This window comes from Nycticebus coucang, chromosome 12 (genome assembly GCF_027406575.1).
Source record: "Nycticebus coucang isolate mNycCou1 chromosome 12, mNycCou1.pri, whole genome shotgun sequence".
Classification (NCBI taxonomy): domain Eukaryota; kingdom Metazoa; phylum Chordata; class Mammalia; order Primates; family Lorisidae; genus Nycticebus; species Nycticebus coucang.
This window is the reverse complement of record NC_069791.1, coordinates 82041774-82053957: the sequence shown is the minus strand read 5'-3', so window position 1 is coordinate 82053957 and position 12184 is coordinate 82041774. Positions and strand designations below refer to the sequence as shown.

Genomic DNA, 12184 nt, shown 5'->3' with positions numbered 1-12184 from the left:
GTAGCTTTGGTGGTTCCGCTCTAGGACACCGAGAAGCAGCAAGTTACGCGAACTCGGTGGTTCCGGGACCGAGGAAATAATGGCGCTTTCAAAAAAGATTGCGTACTCTAACTTCTTTTAACTTAGAAAAAGGCATCTAACAGCTTGAATGTCAATCTGGCGTTGGTGACCTGGTTTGTTCCCCCTCGAGTTGTTTTCTCTTCCTGCTCAAGCGGCCTCGGCAGCAACTCCTACCCATAGTTAAGATGGCCCTGGCTGCTTCGGCGTCTGAGCGAGGGCTGGAGCGGGGAAAGGCGAGGCTCGGGCGCCTGAGAACTAACTAGTGGTGGTGAGGGGTCCAGGAACGGAGAACAGAGGCGGGATTCAGGGGGCCGCCGGTCTGACGTCCCCCTCCTAATCCCGCAAGAAGGCCCATTCAGTGACTGAGTCTTTAAATATACTTTTGGCAAACTCGTTCATTTATCAAAAAAAAATTGTTTTTTATTTACAAGGTTCGGAAGAATATTCAGTGACGTCTCCTCCCACCCTATTCCTATATTAACAGCTTTTTTTTTTTTTTGAGACAGAGCCTCAAGGGGTCACCCTGGGTAGAGTGCCATGGCATCTTAGCTCACAGAAACCTCCAACTCCTGGGCTTAAGCGATTCTCTTGCCTCAGCCTCCCAAGTAGCTGGGACTACAGGCGCCCGCCACAACGCCCAGCTATTTTTTTTTTTTGGTTACAGCTGTCATTGTTGTTTGGCAGGCCCCGGGCTGGATTCGAACCCGCCAGCTCAGGTGTATGTGGCTGGCGCCTTAGCCACTTGAGCCACACTTTTTTTTTTTTTTAAGAGACAGAGTCTTTGTCACCCTCGGTAGAGTGGTGTGGCATCACAGCTCACAGCAACCTCCAACCTCCAACTTGGGCGATTCTCTTGCCTCACCTTCCTGAGTAGCTGGACTACAGGCGCCTGCCACAACGCCAGACTATTTTTTTGTTGCAGCTTGGCCGGGGCTGGGTTTGAACCCACTACCCTCGGTATATCAGGCCGGCGCCCTACTCACTGAGCCACAGGTGCCGCCCAACAGCTTCTTAAATATTACTCCTGAGAGTGTCTAGCCATCTATATTTCCACATACTTACTAGTTCTTTAACAGAGGACACTTGCCTTAAAGTTCAGTGCCTTACAGTTCAGTGTCATTTTGCTGAAGGGAACTGAAGCTTATTTGTCACCCAAGTTCGGACAGCTGGTTAGTGATTACAGGTCGTCAGTCTTAAACTCAAGCCTCTTCCACCTCCTCGCACTGCCTCCTCCAGGCCTGTTCCAGAAAAGCAATGTGAACGCTTCGATTTTGCTGACCCCTGCTGACAACGTGAAAAGAACTTTAATTTTGTTGTCATTGTTGTTTTTTCAGCTGGCCCAGGCTGGGTTCAAACCTGCCAACTTCGGTGTATGTGGCTGGCACCGTAACCGCTGTGCTATGGGCACAGAGCCAGAACTTTAATTTTTTAAATTTATGCCTAAAGCTTGTAATGTTAGCACTCTGAGATGCTGAGGAGGGAACATTGCTTGAGGGCAGGAGTTGGAGACCAGCCTGAGCAAGAGCGAGTCTCCTTCTCTACTAAAAATAAAAAAAATCAGGGCGGCGCCTGTGGCTCAAGGAGTAGGGCGCCGGTCCCATATGCCGGAGGTGGCGGGTTCAAACCCAGCCCTGGCCAAAAAAATCACAAAAAAATAAATAAATAAATCAGCCAGGCGTTGTGGTGGGTGCCTGTAAGTCCCACCTACTCCAGATGCTGAGGCAGGAGGATGGCTTGAACCCAGGAGTTTGAGGTTGCTGTGAGCTAGGCTGAGATCATGGCACCGTAGCCTGGACAACATAGTGAGACTCTGTCTCAAAACATAACTAAATAAGATTAATATTAGTTTACCGCGATTGATCACTTACAAGGTAGTCAGATTCTGTTCTAAGTGCTTTGGTCTATTAACTTCACTTGACCCTCACAACACTTCAGAAATAGGTACTCTGATGGATTAGGAAGCTAAGCTAATAAATTACAAGATTCAAACCCAAGCAGTCTGACTCCAGAAGCCATGCTGGAATGCTTCAAATTATTGCAGGCAAAATTTCAGCAACCAGAGAGAAGTGGGATTTTATGCCAGGTTACCAAGATGCAGTTGTAATGTGGGGTAGTACAAGAAGCAGGGACGGGGGTGGCACCTGTGGCTCAAAGGAGTAGGGTGCTGGACCCCTATGTTGGTGGTGGGTTCAAACCCAGCCCTGGCCAAAAACTGCAAAAAAAAAAAGGAACAGGGACCAAGGAGATCAGAAGAGCTGCTTTTGGACATGTATACAATGCCACACTGCCATATAAATGTAAAGAGAAAACAAAATGACAGGCTACGGCAAATACTGAATAGTAAATAAGAGGGTTATGTTTAGAAGTTATATAATGAGAGGTGGGAAGTTATTCCAGGTATTTAGGAGATTGCCCAGAAGGAAGGGTGACAGAAGCATCACAAAAGGCAACCTGTAGCAACTCTCACCCATGGGCTGCTCTTGCTCAGGCCTTTGATTTAAGCCTGGAGTCTCCTAGCTAATCTCTGGGCTTCTAGCCGTTTGCCTTTCCTCTTGAGCAATGCAACCTGGTGTAATGAAAGAAAATAGGCCTGAACTGGGAAATAAGGAGATTTAGGTTCCAGGGCTACCTTTGCCATTAACTCAACTGTGTGACCTTAAGTACATCCCCTCCTTTCTCTGCTCTCAGCTTTCTTAGACTGTATTCTGTGGAACGGTATCCCCATTAGATGCTCTGTGGGGAAAAAACAAGCATTTTCCCCCTATGCCCCTTGGAGAGTCCTCTTTAGCACATTAAGGTACAGGGCCATCTTCAATAATCCTGTTCCACCCACTGCTCCCCAAACCCTGCTTAGAACATGAAATTTAGCTCCAAGAGCTCCCTTGAGCTGTTAAGTGCCATCATGGCCCCAGGGCCATTCCAGGAACTGGTTCCTCCATCCTCCTCACTCAGCCAAAAACCTAACCATTCTGAGCTCATCTGATGTCCTAGTCCTATCTGCTCTTTTTTTTTTTTTTTTTGAGACAGTCTCAAGCTGTCGCCCTGGGTAGAGTACTGTGACATCACAGCTCACAGCAACTTCAAACTCTTGGGCTTAAGCAATTCTCTTGCCTCACTTTCCCAAGTAGCTGGGACTATAGGCATCTGCCACAATGCCTGGCTATTTTTGTTTTTTGTTGTTGCAGTTGTCATTGTTGTTTTAGCTGGCCCGGGCCAGGTTTAAAGCTGCACAGCCTCGGTGTATGTGGCTGGCATCCTGCCTACTGAGCTGTGGGCACAACCCTGTCTGCTCATCTTCTATCATTTATCTACACCTGTCTCCTATTCTCCATCTCTACTCTTCTTTTTTTTTTTTGTAGAGACAGAGTCTCACTTTATGGCCCCCGGTAGTGCCGTGGCCTCACACAGCTCACAGCAACCTCCGACTCCTGGGCTTAAGCAATTCTCTTGCCTCAGCCTCCCGAGTAGCTGGGACTACAGGCGCCCGCCACAATGCCCGGCTATTTTTTGGTTGCAGTTTGGCCGGGGCCGGGTTTGAACCCGCCACCCTCGGTATATGGGGCCGGCGCCCTACCGACTGAGCCACAGGCGCTGCCCCTCCATCTCTACTTTTCTACTTGCCTAACTGCAGTCCGTTCTGAGAGCAGCCAGCAGGTTTATTTTTTTAATGCAAATCAAATCACTTTTTCTTTATCTCACTCTGTGCCCTGGGTAGAGTGGCATCATCATAGCTCACAGCAACCTCAAATTCCTAGGTTTGAGCAATGATCCTCACTCTCCTGAGCAATGATGCCTCACTCTCCTGAGTAGCTGGGAATACAGGCACCCACCACAATGCCCGGCCAGTTTTTCTATTTTTAGTAGAGATGAAGTCTCACTGAGCTCAAGCAATCCACCTGCCTTGGCCTCCAAGAGTCCTAGGATTAAAGCCACCATGCCTGACCTTCAAATCAGATCACCTTAACACTGTTTAAGGTGGTAGAATTTATTCATTTTTTTTTTTTTTTTATTGTTTTGGAGATAGTCTGAAGGTGTTGCCCTGGATAGAGTGCTGTGACATCACAGTTCATAGCAACCTCCAACTCCTTGGCTTAAGGTATTCTCTTGCCTCAGCCTATGGGACTACAGGCACCTGCCACAATGCCCTGCTTTTGTTGTTGTTGTTGTTGTTGTTGTTTGGCAGGCCTGGGCTGGATTTGAGCCTGGCAGCTCCAGTGTATGTGGCTGGTGCCCTACCCGCTAAGCTACAGGCACTGAGTCTTTGTTTATTTGTTTATTTTTTATTTATTTATTTTTTTGTTGCAGTTTGGCTGGGGCTAGGTTTGAACCCGCCACCCTCGGCATATGGGGCCGGCCCCCCACTCACTGAGCCACAGGCACCGCCCCTTTGTTGATTTTTTGAGACAGAGTTTTACTCTGTCACTTGGGTAGAGTGCTATAGCATCATAGCTCACAGCAACCTCAAACTCCTGGGTTCAAGCGATCCTCTTGCTTCAGCTTCCCAAGTTGCTGGAACTACAGGCATCCACTACAATGCACAGCTAGTTTTTCTATTTTTAGTAGAGACAGGGTCTCGCTCTTGCTCAGGGTGGTCTCAAACTCCTGAGCTCAAGCAATTCTCCCACCTCGGCCTCCCGGAGTGCTAGGATTACAGGTGTGAGCCACCAAGTCTGGCCAAGGTGGTAGAGTTTAGACAAGGTCCCTAGAGACAAATTCGGAGTCAGAAAAGAGAATGGTAGTTGCTGGGGGCTGGGGAGAGGGAGGAACAGATAGCAGAATTTCAGTTGAGGGAAAAGATTCTGGAAGCTGGGTGCAGTGGCATGCACCTGTAGTCCCGGCTACTTGAGAGGCTGAGGCAGTAGTACTTGAGCCTAGGAGTTCAAGGTTGCAGTGAGCAGCAATTGAGCCTGTGAGTAGCCACTGTGCTCTAGCCTGGCAACATGGCAAGGCACTATCTCTAAAAAAAAGCCCTGGAGGGCGGCGCCTGTGGCTCAGTCGGTAAGGCGCCGGCCCCATATACCGAGGGTGGCGGGTTCAAACCCGGCCCCGGCCAAACTGCAACCAAAAAATAGCCGGGCGTTGTGGCGGGTGCCTGTAGTCCCAGCTACTCGGGAGGCTGAGGCAAGAGAATCGCTTAAGCCCAGGAGTTGGAGGTTGCTGTGAGCTGTGTGAGGCCATGGCACTCTACCGAGGGCCATAAAGTGAGACTCTGTCTCTACAAAAAAAAAAAAAAAAAAAAAAGCCCTGGAGATGGATGGTTGGTGATGGTTGCAGGGCAATGTGAATATACTTAACACCACTGACCTCTACTCTTAAAAATAGTTCAAAAAAAATTTTTTTTTTTTTGAGACAGAGCCTCAAGCTGTTGCCCTGGGTAAAGTGCTGTGGCATCACAGCTCACAGCAACCTCAAACTCCTGGGCTCCCGCGATTCTTCTGCCTCCACTCTCAAGTAGCTGGGACCACAGTGCCCGGCTATTTTTTGGTTGCAGCCGTCATTGTTTGGCAGGCCCGGGCTGGATTCAAACCTGCCAGCTCAGGTATATGTGGCTGGCGCCTTAGCCACTAGAGCCACAGGCACTGAGCCTCAAATTATAAATTTTATGTTCAATGTATTTTACCACAAAACAAAGACAAAACAATCCAGTAGTTTTCCAACATACTGATAATCACATCCAAAGTTTGCATCATGGTAAGCAAGAGCCTCTGAGGCCTGTCCCTCCCCTGTCTAAGCCCGCTTCTCAGTCTTCCCCATTCAGGACCTCACCCCACACTCCTTCAAATCTCACAGCATCCCTCTGTTGGAAATGCCTCTACCCACTACACTTCCCTGGCCCCAGTTTCCCCAGCCTCTGAAACCTGCCCTCCCCACTCCCACATTGTCCACCCTGATCTTCCCTGGGCTCTAGTCATTTGGATCTCACTACAGCTTAGCCTAAGTGTTCATCTGCAACATTTCAGCACATCCCTTGGTTTTAGCGCCTCTGTGGTGCTTCTTATTTGCAACTATAGTACTTTTGCTCTATTCATGTTCTGATCTAGCTCTTGTCTCTCCCTATAAGAATGTAAGCTCCAAGAGGGTTCCCATGTCAGTTTTTCTTGCTATATCCTGACGCACAGAATAGCACCTAGAATGTGGTGAATGCTTAGCAGCTGTCTGCTAAATGGCTAAGTGAGAAAGAGGAAGGGCAAAGGGCACTTGCCACAAGCCAAATGCCAGCACTGTTGCTGATCCACACAGTGCTTGGTTTTCTCCTCCCTCTCCTGGTAGTACCTTCTGTCTCCAGCTTTGCTTTCTCCTTGGACTCACCCTATCCCAGGCCCTGTCACCACTTGGCCTTCATACTCTCCTACCCCTGATTGCCCCTTGCCTGGCACTGGGACTCCCTGGCTCCAGCTCTGCGTTTCTTAAAACCTCTAGGTCTCACTTAAGTATTATCAATCACTGAGCCAAGCAGATTCTGTGGCAGAAGCTTCTCATGAGTATCTTCTCAATTCCAGGGTCATCACTCTTGGTCACAGTTCCTGATGACCTCTTCCTTGGACCAGCTGCCCAAAAGATCTGTAGTATCTAGTCTCCTTCCACAGGTCACACTCCACACTGCTCTGCAAAAACATCTTTTGGGCGGCACCTGTGGCTCAGTGAGTAGGGCGCCGGCCCCATATGCCGAGGGTGGCGGGTTCAAACCCAGCCCCGGCCAAACAGCAACAAAAAAATAGCCGGGCGTTGTGGCGGGCGCCTGTAGTCCCAGCTGCTCGGGAGGCTGAGGCAAGAGAATCGCGTAAGCCCAAGAGTTAGAGGTTGCTGTGAGCCGTGTGACGCCACGGCACTCTACCCAAGGGCGGTACAGTGAGACTCTGTCTCTACAAAAAAAAAACAAAAAACATCTTTTGACAACACCTATCAAATAGCCCTACTCCTGCTCTAGGACTTTCTATGGCTCCTTAGTGCCTACAGGAAAAAAAAAAAAAACATCTTTTGACAACACCTATCAAATAGCCCTAATCCTGCTCTAGGACTTTCTATGGCTCCTTAGTGCCTACAGGATAAACCTCAAGCTCCTCTGCTGGGACCTGTGACCCTCTCAGATTTGACTCCATGTCTCAGTAGCCTCTGTCTGTTATTCTTTGCCTCATTCTTCATGTTTAAGTCAAGTGGAACCACTGTGCATTCCCTATACACACCTACTTGGGTCTACTGAAATCTTCCTCATTCTTCAAGGCCAGTTTGAACCACCTCCTCTAGATAACCATCAGTGACTTAGAAGACCTGCCCAGGCCTCCTCTGGGTCTTCTCACATTCTACTTTTTATTGTATTAGAATAACAATAACCAATGTTTATTAAACACTTATGTACAAGGCACTGTTCTATACTGTCTCACTTAAGCTCTACATCAATATTATGATTTCGGCTATTATCCAGGTTTTGCAAATAAGGAAACTGATACCCACAGAGATGACTTGAGGAAGAAGTGATTTGCCAAGATCACACAGAATAACACAAGGGAGTCAGGATCTGAACCCAGAGCCCACACTCCTGACCTCTACTCCACACTACCCCTGTGTTTTATCCTTTCTATGTAACAAGTCTCCTTTGCTGATCCCTCTGCCTGAAAATCATCCCCCAACACCAGTGCTCACTGAATGCTATGAGAAGCCCAGCCGTCTTCTCCAAGCAGTATTTCTTGGCATATCACCAGCCAAGCTGGGTTAGGTGGTGCCTCTGGGCTTCCTCTGTCACAGTGCGAAGGATTTGTTTCCCAAATGGCATGTGGGACCTGCATCAGCTTTATCCACAGAGCTCAGCACAAAAATCCAGAGGCCTCAGATGTTTGCTGAATGAATGAATGAATGAGGTCAGCTTTCCTCATCATAAAATTCTTACTGCCTGGCACAGTCCCTTCAGCAGAAGGCACTCACCAAATACTGACTGTGCTAAGTTAAAGTTACCAGTAGCCTTGCTGAGGCTGTTTCCTACACACACTCCCTGACCCAGGCTGGGCTGGCTCCCGCATCTTGAGCTTCTGTGCCGTGTTTTCTACCCAGATCTGACTTCTCAGAGGAAGTGGCAGAAATATTCAGGCTTTGTGTTAGTTTCCTGCCTTGCTGTCATATAGCAGGTGAACCTTTGAGAGCATCACTTCATCTCTCTGAGCTTCAGTTTACTTGTCTGCAAAACATAGGTATTGATACCTGTATCTGCCTCCTTAGCATGCTACTTTACACTCTCTAAAATGTACAATGTCAACAAAAAGTCATTCTTTCAACAAATTTTTATTGCACTGTGTCATAACATATTGTTAAAATTTCAGTCTTCACAGTAACACTTTGAGGTAGATATTATTAATCCTCATTTTACAGATGAGGGAACTGAGGCTCAGGGAGAGCATGTGACCTACCAGCTGTGCCTGGGGGCCACTTGCAGACTAGATTTGTGTCATAAGCATCTGTCCTCCCACCCACTCAATACCCAGGCTTCCTGCCGGTGACAATTAGCCATGGATTGACCACAGTCCCCCAGCATTTGCCTTTGAAGTAGATGAGGAGCAGATGTTTCCTGAGATGAAGGAACGATCTCTGTTACACCTGCTACTGAGATAACGCTTAAGAGAAAAGCTCAATGTCTCACTCCCTGAATTTTTTTCTTTTAAAAAAGACTGTGAAGAAGGGTAGCAAGTTTAATCTACTTGAATCTTTATAGGCACTTCTCTTTTTACAAGTTGGAAACTTGAGGGATCCTTGAGGAAAGCCCAAGGGATGAATTTCAGTTCCCAGGTCCCTGACTCAGGAGTCTACCTGAGGGCTCAGTCAGTCCTTAGTGCCAAGGTTAGGCTCAACTCCAGCCCATGGGAGCTGCTCAGGTGCACTCCTCAAAGATGTCTGGGTAGTGTCGGAACAGCACAGGTGGGTCCCGATCACCTCGGACTGGAGCCTGAGGCACAGCCCGGATCCCAGGCCTCCGGCCACGACGCCCCCCAGAGCAGGAGCGGTGGATCCACTGGTGTGCTTCCACAGCAAACTTCCTCTTGAAGCGCATGCCACACTCAGGGCAGGGAAAGGGCCGCTCACCGGAGTGCATTCGCCGATGGCTGACTAGCAGCGAGGGGTAGGTGAAGCGGCGGCCACAGTCTGCACATACATGTCGCCGCTGGCTGGCCTGAGCTTCCACAGTGGGCACAGGGACAGTGGTCTCTGCACCTGTGATCTGATCCCAGGAAGCTCTTGAAGGTGGCTTTGTTCTTGCCAAGGACCCACTAGCAGTACAGTCAGAGTTGTGTTTAACCAGTTCTTCAGGCTGCTCCTTTCCAGGGGTCTTTCCAGGTTCTTCAGCTGTTGGCTCTTCCTTGGGATTCTCTTCCTTATTTGAGGTATCTCCTGGGAAACAGGAATTAAGTTATGTTTATAAACACTATTGTATAGACGGTGGCTGGGTATAGGATGCTTTTCACTTAAGGCAGTGCCAGAAAAATACTGCCCAGTGACTAACACCCACTCTTTGAAAAAAGGTAAACAGTGTTCATATCTCTTAAGAGTGACTTATTTGGGCCTTGGTCCCTTATTGTCAAAAGGGAATAATGGTTACTTGACTTCACAGGGTTATTGGTAGGATTAGCAGAGATGTATGTTAAGCACTTAGTAAATGCTCAATAAGCAGTAGCTATTACGCATATGGCTTCTCCATTTTTGTAGGGTAAGACTACTTTACAGATGAGAACAGTTGCTCAAGATCACTCCACAGGAGGATGTTGAAGGGAGGGCAGTCAAGCTGTCAATTACTGGACATTTTCTCTGGTATCACTTGCCTTGCTTGAGGATTGTGAAAGGCAGATCTGAAGGCACTTCAACTCTTAGGGGGGGTTTAGTTGTTTCTGAAAGAGGGAGAATGAGAGAAGCCTACAAACCTAAGTCTTGGGCTTGGTGCCTGTAGCTCAAGCGGCTAAGGTGCCAGCCACATACACCAAAGCTGGTTGGTTTGAACCCAACCTGGGCCTGCCAAACAACAATGACAACTACAACCAAAAAATAGCCAGGTGTTGTGGCGGATGCCTGTAGTCCCAGCTACTTGGAAGGCTGAGGCAAGAGAATTGCTTAAGCCCAGGAGTTGGAGGTTGCTGTGAGCTATGATGCCACAGTACTCTACCCAGGGTGACAGCTTGAGGATCTGTCTCAAAAAACAAACAAACAAACAAAACCCTAAATCTTGGACTTGGGCTCCAGATCTCCTACTCTGGTCTCAGCATGACTTGCTGTCCCCCATTTTGAAATTTTGAAACTGGTCTGCCTTCCTAACTTCTCTAGCGTCCAACACAAGTTGGTTCTTTAATTCTCTTAGGGATGCTGATGCTGGAAGTGGGGGGCAGAAAGAAAACTAGACAGGAAGCCGTGGAGAATCAAGTGTTGGGGGAGACCTGGGACAATCCCTCACCTCTCCGAGCTCCTCCCAGGCTTTCCCCCTCCTCAGGATCCTGGGCGGCGGGGCTCCAAGCCTCGCTCTCCTGTTCCATCCAAGAGATGAGGGCTGGTTTGGGGCCTAGGAATCCTGGGAGAGAACAGGGATCACAGTGCTGGCCTGAGAGGCTGTCCTGGGAAGATGGCATCCCGCTGCCTGGGTGAGGGCACCTCCTCAGAATTTATACTCAATCTGAACCAGGTCTGCAGTGCTTCTGCCTCAGTGAAGCGTATGCGGGATGGAAACACTCCCGAGGGGGTACCTGAAGCCCTGGGAATGGGAGGTGGTGAGAGTTGATGGTGGAATGGTGTGAATTAGGGCTCACAATCCTCTCTCAGCCCTTCAATCTATATTATCTCCCCGTGAACCCCAGTGAAGGAGGACAGGGGTCTGACCCGGGGCCTCACCGAGCGCGCCCAGGTGGCCGTAGGTCTCACGCATCACGTCCCGGTACAGAGCCCTCTGCGCGGGCCGCAGATACCCCCACTCCTCCGCGGAGAAGTACACGGCCACGTCCGCAAACCTCACAGCCCCAGGCTTCCTGCAACCAGGCCGGGTCTCCCCGGGTTTCCGAGCCAGGAGCGGGGCTGGGGGCGGCGCCATGGGGCCTTCCAGCCCCGAGCAGCGGCCGCCTAGTCTCCGAGGCCACCGCCTCCCTGCTCCCGGGCTCAGCTTTCGTTGTCCACAGGAAGGGCTGCCCAGGCTCGGGCCCCGCCCAGCCTTGGCGTCTGTACGTAGTCGAGGGAACAGAAGCAGCAGGAACGAACTGCTAGAGATACGGGGATTCTGATAGGGACAAATAAAACTCCTTAGTGTTTATTCATTTCATGGCCGCTTGGACCTAAGACAGTCGGGTTAAGCGACCCGGAAGGTGCCTTTAGAAAATATGGCGACAGCCTGGCTTCATTGTCACTGGTTGCTTGTAACAGCGCCTCTCCATGAGCATACCAAATATGGCGCCTTTCTGACTACCCTGGCCTCATCATCCCCTAATCCTTAAACATAATAGCCCTGTCGGGTGCTTTCCTTGATGGGGAGAGGGGACCTTCTGGGAACTCGCAGTCTCTTGCCTTTAGGAAAGATGGACTTGCCCGCAGCTTCCTGGTCTCTCTTTGCCGGCAATACAGAGCGGCCGATGATTGGACGCAACCCTAGGGAGACGCTGCTCTGTGATTGGCCGCCGACTGGCGGAGTATTTGAAAGGTCCGGTGGTCCTGAAGCCTCTTGCCAGCCTGGAACACAACCAGGACCTTGGCCCTAGGCTGCCCGGGATTGTGTCCCCGGTAGTTTCCCACTGTGCCTCCCGACGACGGCAAGATCTGGTGTCTGGTCTCCAGCTCCTGCGAGAAGACGTACACACCCTGGCAAACCCGGGGTACAGCGGCGGTAGGAACTAGGTGCGTGCTTACTGTTAAGAGCATAGCTGCGGAGCCCACCCTACCCCGAACATCTGTGGCTCCGCGCTCTCGGTTTCCGGACCGGGGCTGCCGGCGAAGGAACGTGCTTAGTGAGGATGGATTCAGAATAGAGACATATAAAATTGCATTGTAATTTTTGCCTCATTAATGTGCATAGTTTTAAAAAAGTAATGCATGTGGGCGGCGCCTGTGAGGGTATGGGGTTCGAACCCGGCCCTGGCCAAACTGCAACAAAAAAAAATGGATATTTTTATAC

The 12184-nt window shown here is 49.6% G+C and overlaps 1 protein-coding gene across 3 annotated transcripts; it reads right to left on the bottom strand.

The window, feature by feature from the left end:
• Positions 1 to 8707: 8707 nt before the first annotated feature.
• Positions 8708 to 11630, bottom strand: ZNF688 (zinc finger protein 688). 3 transcript variants are annotated; one of them, XM_053555163.1, is made up of 3 exons: positions 10918 to 11630; positions 10487 to 10600; positions 8708 to 9435 (listed from the first exon to the last, which is right to left on the bottom strand). In XM_053555163.1, the coding sequence occupies exons 1-3, from the start codon at positions 11111 to 11113 to the stop codon at positions 8918 to 8920; spliced, it is 828 nt and encodes a 275-aa protein (XP_053411138.1). In that variant the 5' UTR covers positions 11114 to 11630; the 3' UTR covers positions 8708 to 8917. The 3 variants fall into 3 exon arrangements, with proteins under 3 accessions (XP_053411138.1, XP_053411140.1, XP_053411139.1); XM_053555165.1 differs by having other exon boundaries at positions 10487 to 10772; positions 10918 to 11039; XM_053555164.1 differs by lacking the exon at positions 10487 to 10600.
• Positions 11631 to 12184: the final 554 nt, after the last annotated feature.

What these genes read in the sequence shown, in the direction of transcription:
- ZNF688 (XM_053555163.1), bottom strand. Translation starts at nt 11,113, where the DNA reads ATGGCGCCGCCCCCAGCCCCGCTCCTGGCTCGGAAACCCGGGGAGACC. An exon ending in CGGCCACCTGGGCGCGCTCG is followed by an intron (nt 10,601 to 10,917) that starts GTGAGGCCCCGG and finishes GTTCTCTCCCAG; the next exon opens with GATTCCTAGGCCCCAAACCA. An exon ending in CCTGGGAGGAGCTCGGAGAG is followed by an intron (nt 9,436 to 10,486) that starts GTGAGGGATTGT and finishes CCTGTTTCCCAG; the next exon opens with GAGATACCTCAAATAAGGAA.